This window comes from Ascaphus truei, chromosome 3, assembly GCF_040206685.1.
Source record: "Ascaphus truei isolate aAscTru1 chromosome 3, aAscTru1.hap1, whole genome shotgun sequence".
NCBI lineage: Eukaryota > Metazoa > Chordata > Amphibia > Anura > Ascaphidae > Ascaphus > Ascaphus truei.
In genome coordinates, this window is record NC_134485.1 from 131,372,398 (window position 1) to 131,386,830 (window position 14,433).

Here is a 14,433-nt window from a genome sequence, read left to right on the forward strand (position 1 = left end):
ACAGGTCGATTAGAGAGACAATAGATAGGTTAACGATTCACCTAAAATACACCTACAAATACAATACGACCAAATGTATGCATAGTTGTTCAACATCCCAATATAGTCTTAAATATGTTTCTATTTCCTTTTTGCTTTAAGATAATTTTTGTTAACACAATAATCCTAAAATAGCCCATATTTGGGAGATATGTCAATCATTAACATGGTGGACATGAAACTCAAATATTTAGGATTAAATAAATAAACAATTTATTAAGTATAATTCAATATTGCTATCCAGTGTTCTTCATGTTAAATGTATATCAATGAATAGCGAACATTCATGTCTGCACAAGGTGTAACAAGTGAAAATATCAACTATGGGGTTAAACATATTAATATGAGAAATTACCATGTCAATTTAAACTTATGTAGAGATTGATAGCATAAATATATAAACCTGTTACAGACACGAATGAATGCTTTCAATACATATCATTTAAGAGATACTTACTAATTTTTAGGTACACTGATGTTTATATATATAAAATACCTTTGATCTGTGTACTGATATGCATTTTATACTTGATGTGTATAACAATTGCTATTCATAAGATTTGATTCTGGCCAATATATCGTTTTTTATATGTATTTTTATGTATTTTATCAATTTATCCCTTTCATGTGTTTTACTAATTACCAATCAGCCAGGGAGGGGGTTGATTGACATACATACATATAAATAGCTATGACACACATCCGTCATTTATCCCCTGATGAAATCACTGTGTGTGTGATGAAACGCGTTGGGAAGTTAGTGTGAGCTATTGGTACGGTCTATACTCCATTGCTCAATCTGCTGGGACTCTACGAACGCTGGTACACATTGGTGTAGGATTTGCGCCTGTCTCTATCTTTGCGGGGTCACAGTGCCATTTCCTCCCATCCTGATACTGCTGTGAGAGTGGTGGACTTCCGGGTTACATTGGGAGAGGTTGCGCAGCCTCCAAGGCAATGCTGGACGGTGGCTTAGAGGAGCTGGGACTTCGCAGCGGAGAGGAGAGGCATGGAAGCGGAGCTTTATCATCGTGCAGTTGGCGAATGAGTATACTCATTACATGCTTTTTTTACACGTTCGTTTGTGAGTTTAAAATTGTTGGACCTAAAAATTGTATTAAAAATGTATTTTTCATATTACACTAGGATCGGGCGCTTTCTTTTCTTGTTGTTTATATATATATACAACTCCCCCCCACCCCCAATCGCAGATAGAGTGCATGTGAGGTAATCTATATGTATTACCAGGTGTGTGGTGCTTTACCTGTAAGGCTCAAAGGAGGCCGAGCCTCCGCCAGTGAGAGCCTGCGGTGTATCCTCTGGAACAATACTCCTATATACAGCGCCTCCACCTGTGTAGGATTCTAAAGGGTAGAATGACCCTGACACAGGACCCACATACAGTAACCAATGCACCGGAGTATATATATAAAACAGTTTACTGTAGATGCATAACAATATAACAATCACATCAGCAAGGGTCACTCTGTAATACTAGTGGCACAACTACCCGGTCACCTCGCAGGGCTTTGTACCCCACACCTTATTCCCAGGTGTCTCAATAGTCCCAAGAGTTCCGCAACCACACCCCTTAGAGGTGATCAGTGCCTGTGTGGTACCGGTAATGGTGATGCACTTGGTGACCTTACCTGCCTGGGGCTCCTGTACTCAGGTACCGCAGAACAACCAAAAAGGCCCTGTCTGTGTCCAGCGCCGAAGCCTCAGCGATGGCGTCCTCCTTCAAACAGGATGGTCTGGTGGACCTCACCACCCAGACAGTCTCTGTCTCCGCTACTGCAGAAAATGATTCCCTGCAAACAGTTGCCAGAATATTCCTCTTCCTGGCTGGACCCTCACTTGTCTAGGTTCTACAGGACTCTGTTCCCTATCCTAAGGGGAGTCCCTGCAGCAACCACAAGCTGAGGTGCGTTGGGGCCTAGCTGGGGCCTAAGGGGGGTGTTTGGCCTAGTGTAGGAGCCACTTGCTCCCTACACATACCCACCCTCCCCTGTCTGTGTCCCATCTCCAACTAACTCTTCCTGTCTAGTGCTCAACAATGCATCTTTCCCTTCAGGGGAAGCTGTAAGCCCTATCGGCTTTTAATGCATCACATGTGCTCCAACCCTTGGGGCTGCTGGGAGTTGTAGTCCCACATGAGCAACATCTTAATGGCAACCGCTACCGCTAACTGCGCACGCGCGAGCTGGTGCTGGCCCTGCGCTATGTAGCGCCTCTGCTGCCACTTCTCCCTCACAATAATGGCCGCCGCATCGATTCTGCGCATGCGCGAGCTTCCGTGCATTTGCGCGCACCACCAAGATGGCGGTGTCCTGCCTCCGATGTTGCCGGGAGCCCCCACCCTGACGGAGGTAAGGGAAATGGAAAAGAGAAACCGGTGTGCTAGAGGGGACCTGGCTAAATATATATATATATATATATATATATATATATATATATATATATATATCGATAGAGATATAAAATTTGTTTTTACATTTTATTTCCTGAATTTCTGTACAGTGCATTGAGACAGACAACACCACTTACATTGTAAAAGTAATTCAAACTATTGAAATCTGCGTCAATTTAAAAAAAGAATAAAAAACAAACACTTTTTAAAGCTTGTCAGACATAACACGTGTATTTTTTTGTCTTCATTTGTCTTAAATTCTACTACAAAGCAGCGTGACAGGAACAAACTCACATTAAATATTTATTTGACCTTTGGGCAAGTTATCGCTTCTTCTCTAATTAATTACAGGTCATTTCCTCATGAGTAAACTATTAATGTTTTATGAAGAGTTCTTTGTTATAATGGCACTTTGCAAAACACCTTTAGGACATGAATTGTTAATTTACCTTCATATTTTGTTTGCAACTGGAAAATAGATTGAGGCAATTTCATGTCATACAGTAAAATGTATGTTTTCTTCACTGTTCACCTTGTCAGTACTACATGGATTGCAGCATTCTGAACATGCAGATGTAGCAAAGGTTATGGTACCTGCTGACAATGTAGAATGTTGCATTATAATGCAGATTATAGGCTAACGCTGTAAAATTCCTGGCATTATTGAAATCCCTGCTCTCTGATTTGGTTAAAATTCCGGGCATTATTCATTCAGTAATGCCCAGAATTTTTGCAGCTTGCAATGTGTTTATTTCCAATGTGTTTATTTCCAGCCAATCAGCTTTCAGAACAGCTCTGAGACAGGGCGGGGGATTGGTCAGGAGGCAGGAACAGCTCTCAGAGAGGGCAGTTGATTGGCCACATAGGAGCAGCAGGCAGTGACTCCTCCCCCTCCCTCTGTGAACAGCTGACAGATTCAGTTGAAATGGGGAGGGAGAGTGTGTGTATCTGCAAAGTAAGTGTCTGCCTGTGTTTATTTGTGGCTGCAGTTTCTCTGTGTGTGTGTGTGTGTGTGTGTGTGTGTGTGTGTGTGTGTGTGTATGTGTATGTGTATGTATGTAGCTGCAGCTTGTGTGTGTATATGTGTATACACTGGCGGCACACTTTATTAGAGTGCGGCCAGTTCCGCAAGCCGGGAGATTTCCCGGCTTGCTAGTGGCATCCCCTTGGCGTGCCGCGCGTCACCGATGCGCAGTCACGCGTCATCGGGTGCCTGCGCCCCCTGCACGCGCGTCCAGGGCTCCCCGAGGGAGCCCTGGTGTCCCGCGATGTGGGGGACGGCGGCAGGGGGTTCCGGGGGACCCGGCGTACCCGGAGAGGAGAGGGGGAAGCCCCGATCGGCGGGCCTCTCCTCCGAGGCTTCGGCGCGCGCCCGGGACATCCCGGCGCGCGCCAGGTTACTGTCGCGGCCGAGACCGGGCAAATGCTCTAATAAACTCGGCCGCGACAGTATGTATGTAGCTGCAGCTGCAGTTTGTGTGCGTGTGTGTGTGTAGCTGCAGTGTGTATGTGTGTGTTTGTGTGGCTGCAGTGTGTGTGTAGCTGCAGTTTGTGTGTGTGTAGCTGCAGTGTAGGTGTGTGAAGCTGCAGTGTATGTGTAGAGCTCCAGTGGGTATAGAGCTGCAGTGTGTGTGTGTGTGTGTACACAGAGGGGGCAGCAGTGTGTGGGTTTAGATAGCTGCAGTGTAAGCGTATATAGAGGTGCTTTAATGTATTTACCATTTTATTTTAATTTAAAAAATCTTTATAATTATACAAAAATGTTTATTGTTTATGAAAAAAGCCTACATTTAGCCTATAATAGTAATAATCCCCGAAGAACAGGGCATTACTGGCCAATAATGCCTGGGCTGGGTTAAAGTCCCTCGGCTTCGCCTCGGGCCTTCAACTCTTCCAGCATTATTGGCCAGTAATGCCCTGTTCTTCGGGGATTATTACTTAAATATCACAGATTTTCCATGGGATTCCATGGCAGTGACAACATAAACTATCATGAAAAATCCCACCATTCCGTGCCAGCCAGCAAGTGTAATAACCTTTGCTACATTTTGAAAAATGTTATTCACAGCATAACAATTACCCAAATATTTTTTTCCTCTACAATAAAGGTGCTTGAAATACTCTCAGAGACTATATAATTAGTACAGTATGTCACATTACAGTACAGTATACTGTATGGCCTCCCATGCACAAGTTTTAATGCAAAAACCTTGTTGGTGAAAGTAGCAAACAACCCAACATCCTTGGCTCTTTTACATAAACTAAAAATAGCACTGTTTAAATTTGACAAAAGGTGTGACTTTCTAAAAACAATATAAAGATGTTTGTGAAGCAAAAAGGGACATGTTCACATTCGTACGGCATAGTACTGTACCATATTTTTAATGAAATGGGCTTCGGTTGAAAAAGGAGCTATCCAGCATCAAAGGAGCAATTCATCCTAACTAACCTCCATGTTTTTACAGGATTGAAACCAGGGGTCCTCAAGAGCTGCCCTGCCCCCTCTCACTTTTAGCTATGTGGACTCTCCTGTTCTTGAGATACTTACTAGTGAAGTTACTTATATTACTTCTTGGTCTTTAAAGGGGATTTAAATGTCCATCCCACGGGAAGTGACCGCCGATGATGTTGCAGCTTTCTATTCGTGCAATAGATGGGAGCTAAAAAAAAAAATGAGTTGGAGGAATTTTTCCTTTAACACGATGACGTTTCATAATCAAGCATGAGAAGTAGGGACGGGCAGAACTGTCAAAATCCGTTTCCCGGAATTTCCCAGGCTTTCGATTAAAAATCTATTTCCCTGTGTAAAATCCCCTGACGGATTGTTCCAGTTTCAATCCATAGGGATTATTAATCCAAAACTGCCATTGCATACAATCAAGCCAGATTTTTAAGATTCCGATCCGCGGATTCCATCCGTTGCCGGGTTGTTAAAAAACACGCATGGATTAATCCACGGAGAGGGACAAAGAGGGATTCCCCTCCCGCAGATTTAATCTGAGTGCGGATTTTTAACAATCCGCATTCAGATTATTAAACCCCCATGTGGATTGTCTGTGATAGAAAATACAACCTGGAAAAGGTGAATTGCCCTTTTTGAGGCTGATTCGTGAATCAAAGGAACCGGCTGATCAGAGGCGGATGCAAATTCACAATAAAAATTAGCCCATCTCTAATAGAGACAGTTTGAGAGACACATACTGTTTCTGAAGAGCATATGATAAAAAGGAATACACTTCATTATCAGTAGAACATTATACCTATGATAATTCTCTATAGACAACAATCTATCAGCCAGAGAAACCACTGTTATACTTGGTGGATTTATTTTATATACACAACAGACCATAATGAGATCAAGAGAGACCTCCCAAAACAGAGAATTTGTGAAGCACACATATAAAACGTTGCTTTTATTTACATATGGTGAAAAAATAGAGAGGAGCTGAGCTCATTAAAGAACACTTGAAAATAAAGCATTAAAAAGGTGCTAATGACCTAATTGAATTACAGTCAAGAGCGCATCAGCAGAGGTAGAGAAATCATTATATGCACACAGCAGTGAGTGATAATCCCTCCTGAGAAAGAGGAATTAATTTTATATCAAAGAGATGGTGAAAAATAATTTAATTAGCTTAAAACCTATGAGACACCATTTTAAGGTGTACATCCAGCAGCTGCTATATAATTGCTCATTATTAAAATTATATTGAATATGTATTTCCTAAGTCAACAAACTTTGTACACAACTCTATGTGTTCCAATGAAATCATAGAAAAAAACTCCTGAAGCACATTAGGTGAAGGATTGGTCCAGTGGTAACAGATAGTGGATGAACCTAATTGAAGTCCCTGTGATTTTGGCAGCACTGTGATTTAGCTATCAGAATGAGATTGTTAATTGCAGTACTGTAGGTATTTCCTGCTACAGAGTGGCTGAGGTTTTGCCTTAATGTGTCGTGGTCACTTTGGCAGCAAACATATGATTTTCCAGCACCAAAAAGTGTCTGATGGCATAGCACCGTTTTAGTCGACATGTGCCTTAATATTTACTTCCCCAGGTGACAACATAAAATTAGTTTCAAAAGTAATATGCACTATTTCACAAACGCTCACATTCTTTAGCTTTTTTTTTTTGCTGTGCTCTCGGTAGAGCCGAGTAGCTTTGTTGCTGTTAAACATTCTAATGAGTCAGCAGAGTGCATTTTTCACATGTGCCATCAACTTAATCTTCTAAATGTTCAATGTAGGCTATAACAATTACAAAGTAATTAGGACAATCTGCAAAACTTTCAATTACCTACCAGGTTTCACTGACTTAGGCTGCAGACAGGGCCCAAGACTCATTAGCCATGGTAATGAGTAAAAGCAGCTGTTCATGTTGGATACGAATGTTTCCTCCTTTTGGAAATAAAAATGGACTTGTTGCAGTATAAAAAAAAATCAACTTCATAAAGTTTCAAGTCCATCTTACTTTTCCATGTATTGTGCTGTGCTGTCTATCTGTACCCACTTACCTTTTACTCTCACTAGTACCCAAACAGTGGTAAGTGACACATTGGCACACAAGGCAGTTTGTATTTCAGTGATATACATTTCAGTGATATGAATGAAATAAATTAAGCAGTCTAGTCTACTTATTACACACGCATATATATTTACAAATTTATATTCATAATAAATAAAATTATAATTTGTTAACATATACGTTAATTGTTGTATGCCTATTGTATTTGTTTTTCTAGCACAGCAGTGAGTTATGGTATTTCAAATCTTCATTCGTTGACTCGTGGATACTTCATATTGTTTTCTTAATGTTTACATAATATATATTAGAACTTCATAAAATAAATATTACAAAATAATGTATGTTACATTTAGAATTCTGCTATGAATGATGTTATAGCTTTTGCTATATGGTTACGTGATAGGGAATGTAGGGAAAAAACCCTACTTCACATTATACAGTAATATGCACAATTATTGGACCTATAGTCAAAGAAAAGGCTGAACTACACCAAACCTTTTTTATTGGGTTTACAGAATATAAAATGCACCACTACATGCAGTAAATTCAGCATGCATCAGATTGTCTCTGGTAAGGCAAGATGACTTTTAAATGAGGTAGAATAGCCTGGTTGAAACTTTACAAAAGATTTGGTTTGGTTGCTTTGGGAATGTAAGGAAACCTGGGTATTCTGCATTTTACAAACTGTACCTTCTCACTTCGTCAAACTGTTCTATCTTATATGAATAATAACTGTCAGCCTAAGGCTATGGGCCCAATGTTCACTGCTGCAAGCGCACCTGACGGTGCATGCATGGGTGAAAGCCGCGCTCTGCGGTCTGTGGTTGAGCTGCAGGAGAAGAGCAGGAGATAGCGACGGGGAGGCGTAGCGGGGGCACGGCCATGAAGTCACATGGCTGGTTCGCCCTCATTAGCTGAACCGCCGTCATGACGTGACCAACGCTCGGCCGCAAAGGCGGTCACGCATCACGGCTTGTGCACGCCTGCACACACGCCGATTGGGCCCTGTACCTTGTGTGCGGCACGCACGCCGTCGCACGTGCAGCCATGGCCACTGGGGTCTTAGCCTAAGGCTGAGATTATACAGTCTGTGCTTGCACTCGCGTGCCAAACTCAAATTGACTAATGCCTATGAGGCCGCTCCATATGTGCGCACGACAGAGCGCGCTGGCACGACTGCGATTTGAAGAGAAATAATGTGTCTTTTCAACGCTGCCACGTGAGGTTGGCATCACGTGTACTGGTTCACGAGGGCGAACCAGCTCTGTGACACGTCCATCACGCCTCCAGATCGGCACCCCAATATTCCGGCAGCCATATTCTTAGATCGCTGGGGCTGAAGGAGTGCAGGAGGCTATGTGCGCGGTCTCTAGCAGGCGCGCAGGCTGTATAATCGACTGGTGCAAGAATGTCGAAAAGATTTTCCGCGCTAAAACATTAAAATGCTGTGACATTTATTCTTCTTTGAAAAATATCTTCTCGTTTTGTTAACCTTATCCCTATCAGAGAACAAATAATAACACATACAGATGTACCAAGCGTTATTATTATACCCGACAGTAAAAAGAACGCTAGATGGCGCTCTACTACACCCAAAAAACAGTGATGTGAAAAATATATCAATAAAAATTAATAAACAATATGTGTAAACAACAGTGAACAGTGAATATAAACAAATAAATAAATAGGCAAAAATAACTTATCACTCGACCCTGTAGAAAAGACTGTTTCAAAAGTCTAAGAGATGCACTGTTGATGGAAATCCAGGGGAGCGTCGCCGAGTGCCCCAAAAAAAGAAGAAATGTGGATAGTGTAATACTGTATACAACGTGATAGTAAATTAAGTAAAGAGCTTCCAAATTCCTACTCACAAACAAAGTAGAAAAAGGAGCATTTGTGCCAGTCTGTAACAATAGTATATCCCAGTCTGGAGGTATGGTATATGGGTCAGCAATCTCAGAGAAAAGAGAAAACAGCCATAGTGTAGATCAAAAATACAAAATTTATCAATCAAAAGCTCACAAATGGAGGCTTACAGCAATCAGAGAAGTAAAAGCATTGAACAACTGGGTCTTTCATACGTCGCAGCTCTCCTCGCGCGTTATGGTCGTATACTCTCTGATATTCTGCGTTATTACTGCCATGGAATCCTGTGGAGACTTAGGGGCCTATGTAGTAAGCATTCATTAGCCACTTATCAAGCACTTATAGCCCAAAATGCCTACTGCAAAAGCAGTGATAAGTGGGTGATAAAAGACTGAAATGCTCCAAAAAAATTGCTCATTCAGCATGTTCATAAACTCGCACAATTCTAGTAGCAGTGATTAGGCTATGAACGCCTATCACCACTCTAGAATGGTGATTTTATCACAAAATCCTCACACCAGAAAAAGTTGGCGTAAAGGTGTTGGAAACCTGCAGAGAAGCGGCGAGATGGGACTTAGAAACAAAAAAAAATTCCTGCATAGGATTGATGCCGGGAATCTCTGGAGCTGATATCTATTAATATTAGCACCAGAGACCCCTGGCATGAATCCTATGCAATAAAAATGCATTTACAGTAAACGTCATTACCATAGCGGATAGCCTCAGGGACCCTCTACTTCCCGAGATACAGTCCCCGTTATGGGGTGCCGGTATCTCCTATGCAGTTAAATGTCCGCGTGACCATGGGAATAAAATGCATAGGAGATACCGGCACCCAATAACGGGGCCTGAATCTCGGGAAGCAGGGGGTCTCTGAGGCTGAAACCAATGCGATTCAGCTCAGGAGACCCCCTGCTCATCTAAACTATTAACAAAATTAAAATTTATACACATAAATTTTGGGCAATTATTTGCACAGGGAGAGGCGGCTCTCTCAGAGCAGCTCTCTCTGCAGCAGATACAACTCGCCGGGTTAGGCCTTTTCAGAGGGTCCTTCATCAGATCTACGGCTAATCGCCCCTTTTGTGAATTTTGCTATGACAGGTAATGAAGGCTTTCTGAATACCGTGATAGCAACACTCATAAAAAGGGTGATTTAAATGGCCTGGTGATTTTTTTTTTTTATGAACCTTTAGTGCATAGGCCCCTTAGTGATAGTTTGTGTTATAACGGGATATTCTACATTAACAGTAGGTAAAATAAAGCTGCCTGCATCAGCAAGTGGAAAAGGTGGGGACATTTTGGGCATAGAAAAGGTTCTGCTAAAAACACAATATGATAGACATGGGGTGCACAAACTGGGGAGCGCAAGATTTTCCAGGGGGGGTGGGCAGGGGTTGCAGAAGCCCCGTGCTCTTCCCCAAGGCATTGGCTGGAGACAATGTAAGGAGGGGGGTGTGAGCAGGGCAGAGACCAGGCAGGGGGGTGCAGGTGGAAAAGTTTGCGGACCCCTGTGATAGACCATGAAATATCTCACTTGCTTCAACTTACCTTGTTTACAAGCCAATTAAAATACATATATTTAAAAGTATAAAGAGTTAAGAGTTATTGCTCGCGCTGGCATGCTATGGTGGGATATGTTGTGATATTGTGTGTATGTATATCTTTATTTTTCTAGTGCCGTTAATGTACATAGCGCTTCACAGCAGTAGTACACATGACATAATTATATAAATATCAAATAATACAAATAACACATAATGGGAAGAAGTGCTTCAAGCATAAAAGTAACATTTAGGAAAAAGGAGTCCCTGCCCCGAAGAGCTTACAATCTAGTTAACATATTCTATGTTATCAATTCCAATGATTCCTATGGAAACTTTAAAATTATGAGTTATAACGCGACATTCAGCAATATCAGTTGGTAAAATAAAGCTTGCTATTTCTGTACAGTACATATATGGTAGGTGTCTGCGTTTTATTTTTAAAAAAATCAAGCAACAATTCACGACCAACACACGTTTTGCACAACTTCAAACATAATTAATTATTCAACATATTTTTTTGCCTTTTCAGTACTGACAAATAATATCAGATATTATACGTGAAGGCAGACGGGTATCATTCCTTCAACCATAAGGAGAGAGAACACTTTTTAGGCAGAAATAAAGCATAATGAAAGCAAAAAAAAAACACACTTCAGCATAAAAAAAAAATAATAATTTTACTTTGAAATGCATAAAAAGGCTTCATCACCTCATTTTTAGAAAACACAGAATCAATAAAAATTGAAAAAAATAAATCATTTGAAATAAAACCATGAATTACTATGATACCTATGTTTGTATATCTTCTGTTTTGTTGTAGACAGCTAAGGATAGTGACTGGAGACTGGTTTTTTGAAGAGCGGGCACAACGCTTCAAAGTCAACAACATAGGAAGTGATCTGGTCAGAAAGTCCATTGTCAGAAGGACACCAGGTACAGTACCTGTATATTTAAATAACCTATTTGCACAGCACTGCCAAAATCCCATTGTGGCAGATGCAGTAATGAAGTTAATGCAGCATTCCATGTTGCATTGCTTGTTCTTCTGTTATAGGATTGAACTGAACCCCATTCATTTCAGCTCCGGGAACCACCTGCTTCCAAAGATACTTGCCTCTGTAGGGGTGCCAGTATCTCTGCAGCCAGGGAACTTGTGCTTGAGGAAATGGCGTCACACGGGTCAATAGGAATCCATGATATTATTCCTTGTGGCTTCCTATAGGCCCGTGTGTCCTGGACATTTAAACTTCACAGAGATACCGGTAGCATCTACATAGTTAAGTATCTCTGGAAGCAGTGGGTACCGAGCTAAAATTAAAGGGGTTCAGCTCCGGAGAAACCCTGCTCCAAATATATAACTGGGCAGAAATTTAGCTAGTTTTGTGGGGGTGTGGTGCAGTGGCATTCTAACCCAGACTCCAACAGATGGGTCTCTCTAGAAAAAGAAGTTTGCTCCCCCGTGGAGCTGGAACATCTGATTTGGTACCCCAAAAAGGTGAGAGTAGGCGCCAAATTGCCGCTATCCTCAATGACCAACTCGCTCTCGGTTTGGGAGGTCACTAGGCTTAAATATACATTGACCCATAGGGCGTCGGGCATGACGCCACTGTGGGACAACCCACTTTTTGCCCCGGGCCAGTCCAGTGCAGAATTCACTATCTGGAAACAAAAAAACATCAAGAGATTGGTAGACCTGGAAGGTAGACGAGGCATACAAACATTCGATCTACTTAAATCTGACCAAAATATCCCCAATGCCGAGTTCTTTAGATACCTCCAGATCAGGGCATTCTACCAGAATGTCCAGCCGCATACCCCCATGACAAATTTTGAAAAGCTCTGTCGATCAGGAACATCCACAGCGGGACTCACATCGCAGATGTACGAAGAGGTGACCGGTTCTAGCGCGACTGTGACGAACAAAACAGGATATATGACTAATTGGGAGAAAGACTTAGGAGAAGAACTGGAGCTGGAGGAATGGACAAAGATTGTAACGGCGACATCCAAAAGCTCCATGTGCACGACCTTAAGGGAGAATGCATATAAGGTTATGATGCGCTGGTACCACACCCCCACAAAACTAGCTAAATTTCTGCCCAGTTACTCCCCATTGTGTCCTAGACAATGTGGACAGTAGGCAGATCTGTTACACATGCTGTTACAATTAAAGACTGGTTGAATAAGATTACAGTTAAACCCGTACCATTTGACCCATGGCTGTTCCTTCTGAACAGGCCAGACAAAGGGTTTACCAGAGGAGAGAATAAACTAATAGCTCACTTTGCTATGGCGGTTAGAGGGGAGATCGCAGCATGCTGGAAACAGAATGAAATTCCATCAATTACTAAAATTCGGAACCGAATTTAGTCAGTTTGCCAGATGGAGAAGTTGACAAGTTTGGTCAACGACACTGGTACAAATTTTCTAAAAGTCTGGCTACCATGGTTAGCCCAAACAGACATCCCGGGGGTGGAGAGGGCCACAATCTGGCACTGATAGAGGAAAATGCGTTCTCCCTTGAACGTGGACCCAGGAGAATTGAACAGGACAGAATATATCAGTTCACATTACGCCCCCAGAGAATACCTAGAGAACAGCAGACAGGGACAGGAAGGTGAATTAGGACCGATATAAGGGGAGCACACTGACTCCCCGGAGGCAGAGAGCCAGCTGGAGCACGACAGAGGCGGAGCCACAGTAGGAGAAACCCACATATCCCCATCCCCCACACCCCCCCTCCCTTCTTTTCCCTCCTATCCCGGGGACTATAGGTACGTCTGTTTGTCTGCCCGGTTTGTCTGTAATTGTAGGTCCTCACACATATTGGGGTTACATACATTGCATGCCGATCTTGTATTATGTTATCAACATATATACTGTATGTACATGATATATGAACAAAATAAAAACTTAAGTTGAAAAAAAAAAAGTAAGAAATGCAACCTGGATGGCTACTTTAATAAGTCTTTGCTCTTAAATTATAGGTTAACTAAGATATTGTTCTGACTGATCAAAAAGTAATTGTGTCACAACTGAGAAAGAAGAACAAGAGTTTTCACAGCATCCATGGAAGTACAATTAGAATAAACAGCTATGACTAGTGAGTGACTCAGAATTCTATATAACAAAGAAAGGGCAGAAGCAGTTACCAAGATCAGGGCACTGCTGTCAACATTAGCACTTTATTTGCCAAGACACTGACCTTTCATACAGTATGCATATTGCCTCTGGGGTTATCTATGTCTATATATGGCTATAGAAAAATACATTGTTTTTATTCTGTGTGTTTTCATACAATCCAATAAAAATTATGAAGATGAAGCAGCAGAATTCGTGAAAAAGGCTATAAAAGAAAAGGATCCAACAACTGAAACTTCAGGAAGTGGGCCAAATGCAGAAGCCAATGAAACACGGTCAAAGGGGTATTTATTCATTTATTATGATTATTGTCTTTCTGTTTGTTCATGCTTAACTGTCATTTGCAATAATTTTCTAAGAAATCATGTTTGTTTTATTTTCCTGGTTTATTTGATTTACATTTTTCCAAAGAAACAGATTTCTCACCCATAGTTCCTACAAAATAATGAAGTGCAATTTATTGAGTTAAAGCAAGAAAATCCATGGGCTCCATGTGAATGGATATTCCAGGCAAAAGGTGGCACCTTGTGTGCTCATTTGCATGTCATTTCCCATAATCCCTTGCTGCAGTGGGAGCATTGTATGCAAGGTGATAATGGTTGAAAGGCAGGGTTGCACACCTGTCTAAGACATGTGAATATGCTCACAAGTGATATTCTTTATTGGCTATATGCTAACGGTGGAGGTGTTCTGTCACCTTTTTCACCCACCATAACTTAAAAAAATAACTAAAAATAAATAAATAAATATTTATATTTATATATAATATATATATATATATATATATATATATATATATATATATATATATATATATAAACGTCACTGGTATCTCCCTCCCCATCCGCTCACACTATCACCATCCCTTCTCTCTCTCCCCCAACCCCTCTCTCTTTACTAACC

The 14,433-nt window shown here is 41.5% G+C and overlaps 1 protein-coding gene across 9 annotated transcripts in view; it reads left to right on the forward strand.

The window, feature by feature from the left end:
- SYTL5 (synaptotagmin like 5) overlaps window positions 1-14,433 on the forward strand; it is a 564,125-nt gene that overhangs the window by 388,217 nt on the left and 161,475 nt on the right. For all 9 annotated transcript variants that reach the window (XM_075589551.1, XM_075589552.1, XM_075589553.1 and 6 more), the window contains 2 exons: window positions 11,210-11,322; window positions 13,709-13,814. In XM_075589551.1, the coding sequence (XP_075445666.1) occupies window positions 11,210-11,322; window positions 13,709-13,814 (219 nt within the window). The remainder of the gene's footprint in view (window positions 1-11,209; window positions 11,323-13,708; window positions 13,815-14,433) is intronic.